The 13,362-nt window shown below is 45.8% G+C and overlaps 1 protein-coding gene across 1 annotated transcript in view; it reads right to left on the bottom strand.

The window, feature by feature from the left end:
* The window catches only part of cfap58 (cilia and flagella associated protein 58), a gene marked incomplete at both ends in the record, with an annotated part of 54,073 nt that overhangs the window by 23,133 nt on the left and 17,578 nt on the right, over positions 1–13,362 (bottom strand). The window contains 4 exons of the mRNA XM_083694352.1: positions 1,916–2,020; positions 2,407–2,518; positions 8,267–8,490; positions 9,698–9,838. Of these exons, the coding sequence (XP_083550478.1) occupies positions 1,916–2,020; positions 2,407–2,518; positions 8,267–8,490; positions 9,698–9,838 (582 nt within the window). The remainder of the gene's footprint in view (positions 1–1,915; positions 2,021–2,406; positions 2,519–8,266; positions 8,491–9,697; positions 9,839–13,362) is intronic.

Genomic DNA, 13,362 nt, shown 5'->3' with positions numbered 1-13,362 from the left:
CTTTAAAGGGACAGTTCGCTTTCAGCACTTTGAATTTTTACGAGATACGGACTTGAAAAAATGTGCTGGCGTATAAGCTGGAAGCTCTATGGTTCATCACAGAAATGAAGAAGAAAGGAGTGAACTACGTTTTTAGGAGTTGCCCCAGTACAACAGTCAGTTCTGCGGGGGGTGTCTACGCCAGCTCATTCTTGCGGCATCCAAAGCAAATGATGTGCTCTGCGGTGGCTGAGGAGGCTCAAAAGCAGTGGAGACCTAGCTGAACGAGATGAGACGCAGCTTTTGTATCAACAAGGTCACGGGGGGGGGGACTCATTAGTCGTTGCTCCTGGGGGGGGTCAGATGACTCTCTCATGACGACGGTCGCTATGAAGACGATCGGGACGAGGGGGGAAAAGGACAAAACGACATAGAGGAGCAATGGAAGAACAACACATCATTACCGGACGCCAGTAGTTGACTTAGATTGCAGCTAAACGAGGCTCTTTTTTAGGAATTGTTAGCCTAGATACAATGCACGCTGCAATCTCTCTCGAAAAACAAACCCGCAAGCTTGGACTTGGACGATTAGCCGATTGGGTTCATTTCAAGATACAGATTCATACGCAGAGAAAATAATCCCATCTGCAACGACCTCGTTCGTATTTTCGTTTTCCTCTGACGGTTCTTTGACAACAGTATCAGGCATCAAATCGTGTTTAATTTTTATTATCTTTGTTTCCATTATTTTCTCCCGGGGTATAGTCAAAATAAGGCTCTATCCGTCTCCCATTATAAACCAGAGGAGGCTGTCAACAAGTTCATGCTACTTCGGTGATCGTGAAAACAAGCTCTCACACAAGCTCCCATCTCTCCCCCCCCCTATCTCTCCATCTCTCTATCTCTCCGTCTCTCTCTCCGTCTCTGATCCTCATCGAGTACATCATCCTCTGTAATTCCGGCAATGCGGACAAATATTGCAGTAACAAATCTCGTGGGCCAATCTCGCCCGAGCGATGTCAGGGAAATTGTTGTCTGTGTTTTCCAATCTCGGCACTGAACACTGCAGATGATTAAATTACTGAAGCAAATCTGATATCTGGGAGGGGTTGCCTTGACTTGTCGATTCAAGCGCACCACGGATATACGTCCGTGACTAGGCTACACCACAGAATAGCAGGAGCAGATGAGAGCAGACAAGTAGAAGGATGGGTTTCAACATTGGAGGGGGAAAAAAATAAGACATAAGCATTTACCCAACCTCTGAAGTGGTCTAGACAAAGTGGTCAAGATGGCATTGATGCAATAGGTTGCAACTTGGCGTAGGTGGACTGGCAAACAGAGCCACTGTCCATGTGAGTTTTGAACTGTGAAATTATTCTGGAAAATGGATGGTAGGCCTAATGCAAAAGGTGGGCAAATACCCTCAAGCAAAACATCGGGTGTTGTCGAATCAAGTTCGAATCAAGTTTTTCGAAGACACTATTCTTGTAAGATGAAAAACACGTTCACCCCCCCCCCCCCTTACATAACCCAGAGAGAGCCAAAGCACAACGATGATGCCTGCAGACACAAATCTTGCTTTTTTACTTCTAAATGTCATGCCAAGATGCAAGACCTCTTAAGCTTAGCTTCTGCATCTCCACCATAAATGAAAGCAATATCGCCTTCACGTCCCCGGCCTTGCACATACATAGAAACCCCGTTGAACTCTAGCACACAACAACGCCGCTGCTGCCGACTGTGTCCTTTCTGAAAGGCGTTAAAAAAAAAGAAGCAGAACACATTTCTCTTCGGCTGGCCATTGATTTCTTGCGGGGTGAACCAACCCATTCCCCGGAGCCGTACACAACCCCATCCCTCGTGGCGAGGCCCAGTGTCTGTAGCCCAATAGGATGAGACAGATTAATCTAAAGTAGTAGAGTGGTGTGTTTACCTGCAATAAAAGCTCCTTTTCTACCACCTCCTCGCTCTTGGTTATCAGGCGCCTTTGTAAGGAGTGAATTTTCTGGATCAACTCGTAGGTGCTGGGGTCGCTGGCCTGCGGAGGGAAAGTCATTTACGAGTCGTTAATGGTGGCGACGGTGGTGAGAAATGCGACCTTCCGCCATAACCCCACAGCAGCTGAACTGTGGTCTGGTGGGAGGCTTTAAGACGGTTGCAGAGGCATAAACAAGATCGTGTTCCTGAGAAAGGGAGAGCGTACAAGTAAATGTACTGGAACTAGGCGACAAGGTTTTTGAGGGGCACGCACACCCACGCAAACACACGTGCGCGCGCTCACGCACACACACACACACACACACACAGACACAGACACACACACACAAACACACACACACACAGACACACACACACACACACACACACACACACACACACACACACACACACACACACACACACACACACACACACACCCCTCACCTCCAGCCTTCTCCAGCGATGTACATTCATAGGATTCTCCAGCTCCTCCTCCAAAGCCCTGCACCTCGTCCTCTCTTTGAGCAGCTCCCTCTGCATGTGGTAGACCTCGCGTCTGCCACACAACCCACACAATGGCACAACATGTCACTGCCAGAACTTTTAGATTCTATACATACTATATTCTATGTATTATAACTCTAGTTACATGGTCACTGCATTCCCCCCTGAAACATTTCATAACGACACGTGTGTCATAATAACAGACTATATTTCATCTGTTGAGTGCAAATAACGGAATGACGAGCCATTGGCGAAGCTGAATAAATTCAGTGATTTTGTTTTTGTGGCAGATGTCCAGCCGACACCTCAATGCTAACCTTTCATGGGATGTGAAGAGATACTGTGCTTGTGTCCTAATTAAGTCAATGAAACAAATGGTGGCAGGGTGAGAGGTTTCATGTCGACCTGCTAAGAGAGTGATTTAGTTTCCAGATAAAACAGCTCAAGCTCCATCTGGTCTCACATTATGAACACGGTGGTAGATGCTTGAGGAAAACACAATGTGCTTTTTTTCATTTTTTTTTTTTAACCACTCTAATACCGCTCACAGAACAGCCTTGGGCTCACAACACCATTTTAGTCAGGGAAAAGATATCCGAAAGCACGCCGGGGTGAGCATTTTCTGTCGAGTTGAGGGCTTTTGTAAATAGGCCTGTCCAGATTTCTGGGGAGCGAGAGAGGGGAAATGTGTTTTGGAGCTAACTACTCAGTAAATGTTCTCCTATTCATCCTCCTCCCTGTGACAGAGGTAAATGGGTGAAAATTGCGGTTTGTAGCACCGATGGCCGAATCAATCCCGTTTAAGACCCAAACATTACTGCTGAGGCATGTAAATACTTCTGTGTTGTCTGCCAATGCTACGTGAGAAGCTAGATGCTACCTCCCTCTCCTCCTCCTCCTCCGACAAGATGTATAGACAATGTCAGTGCCATATGCTAACCAATTGACTGGCAAACCGCAGATGCATAATCTCACACTTAAGTCATGTACGCGCCCGAAATGTTCCACTAAACTCCGGGGGGAGACAAATGATGATAATATGCGTGCCATTAGGCAAATACAGAGATGGTTTGGTCTGTGTGTGTATGGGGGGGGGGGGGGGTGGGACTATTAGCCAACTCACAATGACGGAAGGATTTCCATGAAGGTTATTATTGCCATGTTTATCACTGCTGCTATGGAGCTATTTGTCCTTGGAATACTGTGTATATACGTATATCACATGTTCTAATTTGATCTGTATATTCTGAATGATGCAAAAGCAAAGGATTGAGGATAGTGAAATTCTCCATCTATCCAATACATCATATTAACACAGGGGGGAAGGGTCAGGCTGTGGCCCTGTGTTACTTGACTAATCAGTGTAGGCCTGGAACTGTCAAGCAAACAGAACCCAGGTCTTTAGCCTGCTGCGTGGGCTACGGGGGGGGGGGGGGGGTGAGACACCTGGTGGGGGATCGTGTGTGAGGTGGAGGCAGTAATCAGATGACACTCGACAGGTGGCAGCGCAGGTGTGTGTCTCCAGGGGTGGCAACCCAAGTGAGACATGATGTCAGTGCTCCACAAACCCTTCCATGTCAACATGCTGGAGATGGGGGGTGGGTGGGGCGGGGAGTTGAAGTGAGGTCAGGTATCATTCCTTGGATCATTCAGGGAATGTAAAATAGTCTTATCAAGTTTTCTCTGACTCCGATAGATAAAGTGGTTGGCTTCCTTCCTGCGTGACTAGCCTTGCATCACGAGCCTCTACTAAAATCTTTGAATATAAGTGACAGCGATGCAGATAACTGTTTTCACTAAGGGATATTTCCTGTCATGCATTATGTACTTTGGAAATAATATCATAATAATTATAATCTCCCAGTTATAAGTGAGAAGCTAATTGCAGCAATCACCAGGCATGTAAGGCAACAGTGCAAATACGTTTATGTCCAATGATGCTTTATAACGCAAGTTCACAACGCAACTAATGATATAACGTATGTTCTAGGCTGAACCTGATCAGGGACATGTCTTGCTAGTTTGAGCAGTTACTTTAGCACATAACATTGATTTGAGGCATAATAGGAAAATGAGGATCGCGTTGTATCAAAATTCACTCGTAGATAATAAACCTTACAGAGAAACATCAAGAAAGACCTTCATCAAAAGGGAGAAGCTTTTTGGCAAACGACGCATAACAAGGAATTCTAGGAATAGCCAGGAATTTACAATCAAGTGTCGTCGGCCTAAGTGGGAGATCCTTCAGAGTCACCCTACTCCGGGCCAGGAGAAGGTGACACCGATCACCATTCACAATAGGAGATCAAACAGCACTGTCGTTGTAATCACTGTCACATGCAAATACCGCGGTAAGATAGTGTTCACCAGTTGCTGTTCCCACACAAACAAGGACATGACTAAATTACTGTCTCCTCCAAATGCGTTTACAAAGTGATGTTGACAATCAGACTCTTTTTTTTATTTTTTTCTCCCTCCATTTGTTGTTTTGTTGTGTTTTGGCTGGCTGGCTTTGGTTCTAATCGACGCATATTCATTGCTCGCATTGGCATGCGGGTGGCATTTCCACTGTCAGTCACAACAGAAACAGGTGCTAAACATAGCCATATACTACATCACTGTCCTGGAACGGAACCGCACATCATCCATCACCAGCTGTCGCTGTATTAATCCCTCTAAAAAATATGTGAAATATACCATAAAAAAAATCCCACCACCGTCATGCATACATTTCTTTAATTCTCCCTCTTTCCAGCCAGCCAGCCAGCCAGCCAGCCTGCCCTTCTTTTCAGTTCAGTACAAGTATTTGCCATTGAGATGCAGAGACAGTGGGAGGAGAGTGACGCTAGGCCAGGATTGATTCATTCAAGATGGCAGGGGTGGCGGCTGCCTTTCCCCCTAGCCTTAAAGTTTAATCAACACCTCACACTGGGAGCCTGCTACCGCCGCCTCATTCAGCCTTTTCAATTTCCATGCCTCTGCATTCTGGTCTAGGTGTGCGTGCTCATGCAAGAGTGTGTATGTGTGTGTGTGTGTGTGTGGGTGGGTGGGTGTGTGTGTGGGTGTGGGTGGGTGTGTATGTGTGTGTGTGTCTGTGTGTGTGTCTGTGTGTGTGAGGTGTGTGTGTGTGTGTGAGTGTGTGTGTGGGTGGGTGTGTATGTGTGTGTGTGTGTGTGTGTCTGTGTGTGTGAGGTGTGTGTGTGTGAGTGTGTGTGTGAGTGGGGTGGGTGTGTGTGAGTGTGTGAGTGTGTGTGTGTGGGGTGTGTGTGTGTGAGTGTGTGTGGGGTGTGTGTGTGTGTATGTGTGTGTGTGTGTGTGTGTGTGTGTGTGGGTGTGTGTGTGTGTGTGTGTTGCGCGCGCCTCTGAAATACAAATATTTATCCGAATCATCCCTAACCGCCATGATCCCTCAGAATCAAGAAAAAAAGGAGTTTCTTGATACCGCCAGTTTATTTACAATGCCTTGCTCTCCCAAGATGCGGAAGAAATAACATCAATTAGAAAGAATGGAATACCAGTCATCCTGCAGCAAGAGCAGCTCGCCCCAAAATATGGGATTGAATTCACACCTATCTCCAATCAGTCATCATAATTAGGTTTCGCAAGGAAAAAAACGACATAAACAAACCGCAAGACTTTGAGTGAAGACACAAATAAATATCAAAACAGAATATGGGCAGTAAATCAGCTAAATAAAATAAATTAAAAGGCGAGGGAGATGCTGTCGGCTTTGATACATACTGGGCATCCGCAGCGCAGCACACACACACACACACACACACACACAGACACACACACACACACACACACACAGACACACACACACACTTTGAAAAATGTGACACGTCAACCTAATGGACGTAATGGTACAAAGCTGAACGTGGGAGGCGAGAGGCCTCACACAGACCCACTGTTGATCACAGGGACAGCAGCTAAGCAATGTTTTTTATTTTTTGGCAATTATGGATGTCCTGACCATGTCCTGACCATGAAAATACTGTACATGCCGAGTGTGTGTGTGTGTGTGTGTGTGTGTGTGTGTGTGTGTGTGTGTGTGTGTGTGCCCATGCGCAATCATGCATGTGGGTTTGGGTGTGTGTGTGTGTGTGTGTGTGTGTGCATGTGAGTGCATGTGTTGTATGTGTGTGTTGTGCGTGTGGGTGTTGTTGTGGTGTGTGTGTGTGTGTGCGTGTGCGTGTGTGCGTGATTGCTAGAGATCCATCTGGCTGTCTGCGACGTTTCAACTTCCCGTTCAGGCAGAGCGTAAGTAGGTTGGCACCTAATGAGCCGCTTACTGGGAATAGCATATGGTGTGTTCTGTATGGTTCACCAAGCCCCACTGTTAGTGGATGAGTGTTTGAAAGAGGTAGAAAGGGAGAAAAGAGGCACCTATATAGAATGTGTCTCTAGTGTGGTAGTCCAGTACATAGTGTTGAGTACTAGACATTCTGTGGCCTCTAGACAGCCGGGGATAGGATGTGTGCAGTCAGCGAAAGGGTTTAAATGTCCGAGGGGTTTGAGAATTTGAAAGAGGGAGAAACAATTCCAGCAGAGGCCTTTTTCCAGTTGATACTGTGCTGTACCGTGGAAGCTCATTACGAAATCCCTCCTGAAACACAAATTTGATGGGGAAAATAGCCGTACGTCGTAATTGAACGTCTGCATTAGTTGACGCGAGCTACAGAGAATGTCTGATAATGTGTATTTGGCGATAGAGATTTCTAATTAATGAGCCGTATTCAGAGCTCAGATTGATGCATCTAAAAAACAAACATAATTTACTTTCTGCTGAGGCTTTTGAAACCACATCAAATGGAAGGCCTTTGCTCATTAAATGTGACAAACATGGAGTAGGACCATTTTTTTTCAAAGTCAGACGCGCGCACACGCGCACACACACACACAGCCTCTCCAGTGAGCAAGCACACACACACACACACACACACACACACACACACACACACACACACCCTAAAGAACGTGTTTTGTTATTAAGTTAGAAATTATTTTATTAATCATCTCCTCTAAATGTACACATAAATGGGACAAATGCTCATCCTTTCAAGAGTATCATAAAAAGTCAAAACAGGTATAAAGCTGAATGCTACGAATATACTGTCTCAGAACACTGTAACTGTCATTACGTGCATTGCACTGTAATGTACTGGCAGTGCAGTCTTACCATGGGCGATAGGGGATACAGATACAGGAAAATATCTATCATGCACTGTGGCTAAATTGTCTCCCCAGAGCACTTACAAAACATTATTTTTGTGAAATAATAAAATAATGCTAAATGACTAGTTCTTTTGGAATATTAGTGCATAATTTAGTCTCATCGATTATTAAGCAGAGTGACTCGAGTACAATTGCTCCTTCTGAAAGGTAAGAAAAAGGGACTGGTTATAAAAATAACCCAAAGTACAAGCTAACATAACGTTGGTTACAAATTAATTCAGCTGTGGTTTGGGTACTAGATGTTCAGGGCAGGGCCTATGTGTCTGTCTGTCTGTCTGTCTGTCTGTCTGTCTGTCTGTCTGTCTGTCTGTCTGTCTGTCTGTCTGTCTGTCTGTCTGTCTGTCTGTCTGTCTGTCTGTCTGTCTGTCTGTCTGTCTGTCTGTGCCTCACCCTGTATCTCTGTCTCCCTCTTCCTGTCTCCAACCCTTTCTCTCTTTCTCTGTCTCTATTTTGTCCTTTATCTGTGTCCATCTCTCCAACTTTCTCTTATTCTCTCATGCTCTGTGTATCTCTTTATCACTCTGTCTCCCTCCCTCCCTCCCTCCCTCCTCCTCCCCTTTACCTCAGGTCCTCCACGTTGGCGACCGTCTTGGCCAGGATGCCTTTCTCCCGCCGGAGCTTCTTGATCTCCATCTTGAGGAGGCGGATGTCCTCCACCCTCTGGTTGTACTGGATCTCTCCCTTGTTCAACATGGACTGCTGGATCTTGATCTTCTCGTACAGGAGGGCCAGCTCGTCGTTACGCCTCACCAGCTGAGTGCCCAGGATGTCTCGCTCGCTGATCACCTGGTGGGGACGGGGGACGGGGGACGGGGGGGGACGGGGGACGGGAAGGTGACGGCGAGTGAACAATTGAATAACCACGATTGGGTTTGACCCCAGAGTCATAGATAATAGATATAGGCTTACATGTAGATGTCTATCTATGGCTCTGGTTTGGTCCAAAAGTTTTACACATTTTTTACAAATACAGACAGTAGCAGAAAACACAACCACATTTTTGTTCGGACTTAGCAAATATGCCATAAAAAATGAAAAATGAAATACTCCCTGGGTAAACAGCACCAGTAAATGACCTGCTTACTCCTATAGTATGCAGTATACACAGCACGGTGTGTCTAAGACAATGTTCCCCTTGGGGGACATTAACATTGATCCTATCCTCACAGAGTCTAAACCAGGGGAGGCTGGTGGAGGCAGAAATCATCCCCTCCCCTGCCTCCCCTGGTCTAAGCAGACCCATGCTAGGCTACAGTAGTTATCTTTCTAAAAAGCTCTTGAATGTCTAGACGTTGTCTGTGGGTGGCATCCATTACAGACACATTTCTGTGTCTCTGTCTTTGTCAACAGTCATAAGCCCTTGCCCTACTAAACCCTGATCCACCCCTGACTAGGCAAAAAAGTAATATCCTCTGAGCTGTCACGTTTCGCAGCCTCATCAACACAATTATTCTTGGCCCGCCTGAAACGACAACGACGTCGTGACAGATTTGCTTGCTGACGAGAATCTCTTCATACACTCAGGCCTCAAAGCGGACACCCGCCCCGAAGGGCCTGCCTGCCACGACTAACCCCTTTTATCAAAATCGGCACTATTAAAATCACTTGGCTGAGGCGATTACGCTCGTTTGATCCATGTCACCCGCCTCCTCACCTGTTGACGCCGCCCTTCTGCATATCAGGCTTGTTCGCTCTCTCTCTCCGATCTCGAGCGCCACGGTCGAGAGAGCGGTACTTCTCTCGACTGCCGTGGTTTGACTTTGATGGGGTCAATGGTTGGATCGTTCCAGCTTTGGGGGTTTCAGATTTGACTGTTGTTTAATGAGCTTGGAGCGGACCCAGAGCTTGGGCTCTTTCATCCTGTGGTGGAGCTGGGGAAAGTTAGCTCACTGATGCAGGAAGGACCCTCTTTCCACCCTGTCACCTCTCCCTCTCTCTCCGTCCCCCCCTCTCTCTCTCTCTCTCTCTCTCTCTCTGTCTGTTCCCTCCTTACCTGATCCAATTCTTTCTTCTGTCGGAGCCTCTCAGCATCAGCGTCTGCTATGATCTTTAGCAGCTTCCGCTCCTCTGCCTCCTGGTTGTCAATGAACTGCTTGGTCTCCTGGGCCTGCTGCTTCATCTTCTGGAGCTCCGCCTGGAGGACAGGGACAGGAAAGGTACACCATGGTGAGCTTGATACAAATGGTGTACCCCCCACCCCCCAACCCCACCCCCCCCCCCCCGCCCCCCTCTTTACAAAAATAGTATATTTGAACACAGTCAGTGGTCACCATTTGAGGCAGGCAGGAGAGGTGGATGAAAAGAGAGAGAGGGAGAGAGAGAGAAATACAGATAGACAGAGAGACAAGTTGAAATCAATTTATTTTCCAATCAATCTTTTTAATCTCATATTCGTCGTAAATAACCCTCCTTCTCTCCCTCTACCTAAAGGGCCAGGGTGTCTGCATGGCTGGTGGTGGTGGAGTGTCACATTGAAGCGATGGAGAGGCTAAAGATCCTCATCTGTACCCAGGTCAAGTGCCACCGGGGCTGGCTGGGCTCCCAGAACGTCTCCTGGCTGGTGGTGGTGCCCCCCCTGCTGTGGTTGGTGGCAGTGGCGGCGGTGGTGTTGACATTTTTGCTCAATGAAGTGCTGGATACAACAGTCCCTTGTACAACAAGGGGGTTCTCTCCCTCTCCCCCCACCCCCCCCCCCCTGAACTAATTACTTTGGGTTTCCAGACACACGATTGAGAGACTGGGTGTGGGTATAAATGAACAGAGGACATACTGTATATCTTGAGACGAATTAACCTCTGACTCAGATACAAAAAGCCCTGAGCGTTGACCTTTATCCGCTAACACAAAGACCCCACTATAAACACAAATGCTCAAATGTCACAATTGTAAAATAGCTTTCGGGCGCTGTAACTCAAAAGCTACAATAACTCCGCTAAATGAAATGTCTATTAACATATAACTTCGACCCCAGGCTATTGCGGAAGTGTCTGAGAACTAAACAAATTAACACATACAGTAGACACCAAGGAAGGCTGGTGGAGGTAGAAATCGGAGGACAGGCTCATTGTAAAGCATGGAATGGAATGAGGAATGGTATGAGCCCATCCTCCGATTTCTACCTCTACCAGCCTCCACTGATAGACACACAGTAACTACAGTACATACAACCCAAACACATACTGCACTGTCAACACTGCAGTTCTGATGGACTGATCAGTCTTGACAATGTTAACCTCCCCTTTCAAACTCGTTCACAACACTCAGAGATAGTGCATGAAGAAGCATGTCATTGGATGACCTGGGGAAGAATCAATGCCACCTTGTTACAGCACGATAATCCGAGGCCGTAGCAGGCTCTCCCTATTATCCCCTACTGTGTTTTTGCATGATTGGAAAAACGTTTATTACATCTGATGAGGTGTCCTTTTTTCTTTGAGAAAGGGTGTGGAGTAATGATGCGGTTATACAGTGCTGCTTGAAAGTATGTGAACTCCTTGTGCAATTATAGATTTTTATAGTTTTTACCATGAAATCTTTATTTTATCACAACCAGTCTTTCTTATCTGACATAACAGGTTTATATTTACCAATTCCATATGTTGGATTAGAGGAAATCAGGCATGTAGTAGAATGTAGTAGAAATGATAAAGAAATTAGTGCAGGTGCAAAAATAAGTGAACCCCAAGTTGCATTGGTTAAATCAAGTAGGTAAGTAGAATCAGGTGGGTAAATAATTGGGTACCAAATGAACCAATCAAATGAGAGATCTTTAGGAAAGAGTTTGGCTGGGACTTTGGGATAAATAGAGATAAGAAACCTGGTCAGTTTTGTGTTACCCATACAGGTGAATGCAAAACACACCATGTCGAGAGGAAAGGAGATCTCAGAGGACATCAGGAAGAGGAGAGTGAGAGCACATCAGTCTGGGGAAGGATATACAATCATCTCAACAAGATTTGAGCTCCATCAGTCCACTGTGAGGCAAATCATTTACAAATGGAGAGCACTTAACATGACAGGAACTCGGCCTAGAAGTGGACTCCCTCCAAAATATCCCCAAGAAAAATAATAAATCAGATAAAAGCCAACACAAACATAACATCTAGAGATTTGCAGACCTCCGTTGCTGCATCTCAGGTAACTGTGCATGCTTCAACAATAACAAGAACACTGAATCAAAATGGCATTCATGGGAGGGTTGCTAGGAAGAATCTTCTGCTGTGAAAAAAGAACCAAACTGCCCGTCTTAACTTTGCCAGAGACCACCTGGACAAGCATGAAGGTTTCTGGAAGTCCATTCTCTGGACAGATGAGTCCAAAATTGCCTACCACCAAAAGAACCTTATCCCAACAGTCAAGCATGGTGGTGGAATGTCAAAATCTGGGGCTGCTTTTCCTCCTCTGGACCTGGACTACTCCACATCATTAAGGGAACCATGAATTCTGAGGTATACCAGGAGATTCTTGAACAGAACGTCAAGCCATCAGTCAAGGAGTCTACGACCCAAGACAACGACCCAAAGCATTCAAGCAAATCTACCAAAGAATGGCTCAGGAGAAAGAAGATTTGTGTTTTGGATTGGCCAAGTCAAAGTTCTGACCTAAATCGTTAATTTTAATATTTTATACAAAAATAATGACCATCCCTGTAGGGTTCACAAACTTTCAAGCAGCACTGTATATGGGTCGGCCTGGGTTGGCTGACTCAGCTTTTAATTGGTCATATTTGGGACTTATGAGGTTTCTTATGAGGCTCTCAGACAACAATAAAAAAGACAACAACAACAACAACAACAACAACAAACAGTCTAGATCTTCGTGAGAAAGAAAAAAAACATGCTCATCTTTATGGGAGCTGAGAGAGAAGCAATGTTGAGAGGGGAAGGGAGCAATATTGGAAAATGACTGGAAATAGGCTCACACTTCAAAGTGCCTGAGATGAAATACACAAAGGTGAGAGTATTTCCGGGCCTTTCTGGGCGTATTGTGTGGTGGTTTATATTACATGGCATTGCACACTACTGATCATATACGAGCTGATGTTGAGGAGCAGGGGAGGCTGGTGGAGGTAGAAATCGGAGGACGGGCTCATTGTAATGCCTAGAATGGAATGAGGAATGGTATGAGCCCATTCTCTGATTTCTACCTCCCCTGAAATGGAGACGAAACTACAGTCTATCGTTTGGCAATCTTAAATGAAATGAAAGCCAGTAGTGAATCTGGGAGCCTCTGGAGGAAAAGGCAACGGCACATGAAACGACAAACAAATTCCATTTACATTTACATTTATGGCATTTAGCAGACGCCTTTATCCAAAACGACTTACAACAAATACATTTGTCAAAGTAAGTGAATCATCTATCCATCAGTCATCATAAGAAAGTAATTTATGGTAGGACCAGGGGCTATTGGCAGTCACAATGCTAGAAGAATTATTCTTAAAAAAAATTTGTATTAATTTATTTACAGTTAAGAAACTGTACAGGGGGGTAGTAGGGATGAAGAGGTCTTTAGGTGGGACAGTTAAGATGTAGCCTGAACAGATGGGTCTTCAGTCTACGACGGAAGATAGGTAGTGACTCTGCAGTCCTGACAGCAGTGGGAAGCTCGTTCCACCAGCGGGGCGCCCGGACGGTGTAAAGCCGTGACCGAGTTGCA

This window comes from Argentina silus (assembly GCF_951799395.1).
Source record: "Argentina silus genome assembly, chromosome: 22".
In the NCBI taxonomy this organism is placed as follows: domain Eukaryota; kingdom Metazoa; phylum Chordata; class Actinopteri; order Argentiniformes; family Argentinidae; genus Argentina; species Argentina silus.
The sequence above is the reverse complement of the archived record's forward strand: the minus strand, read 5'-3'. Positions and strand labels throughout refer to the sequence as shown.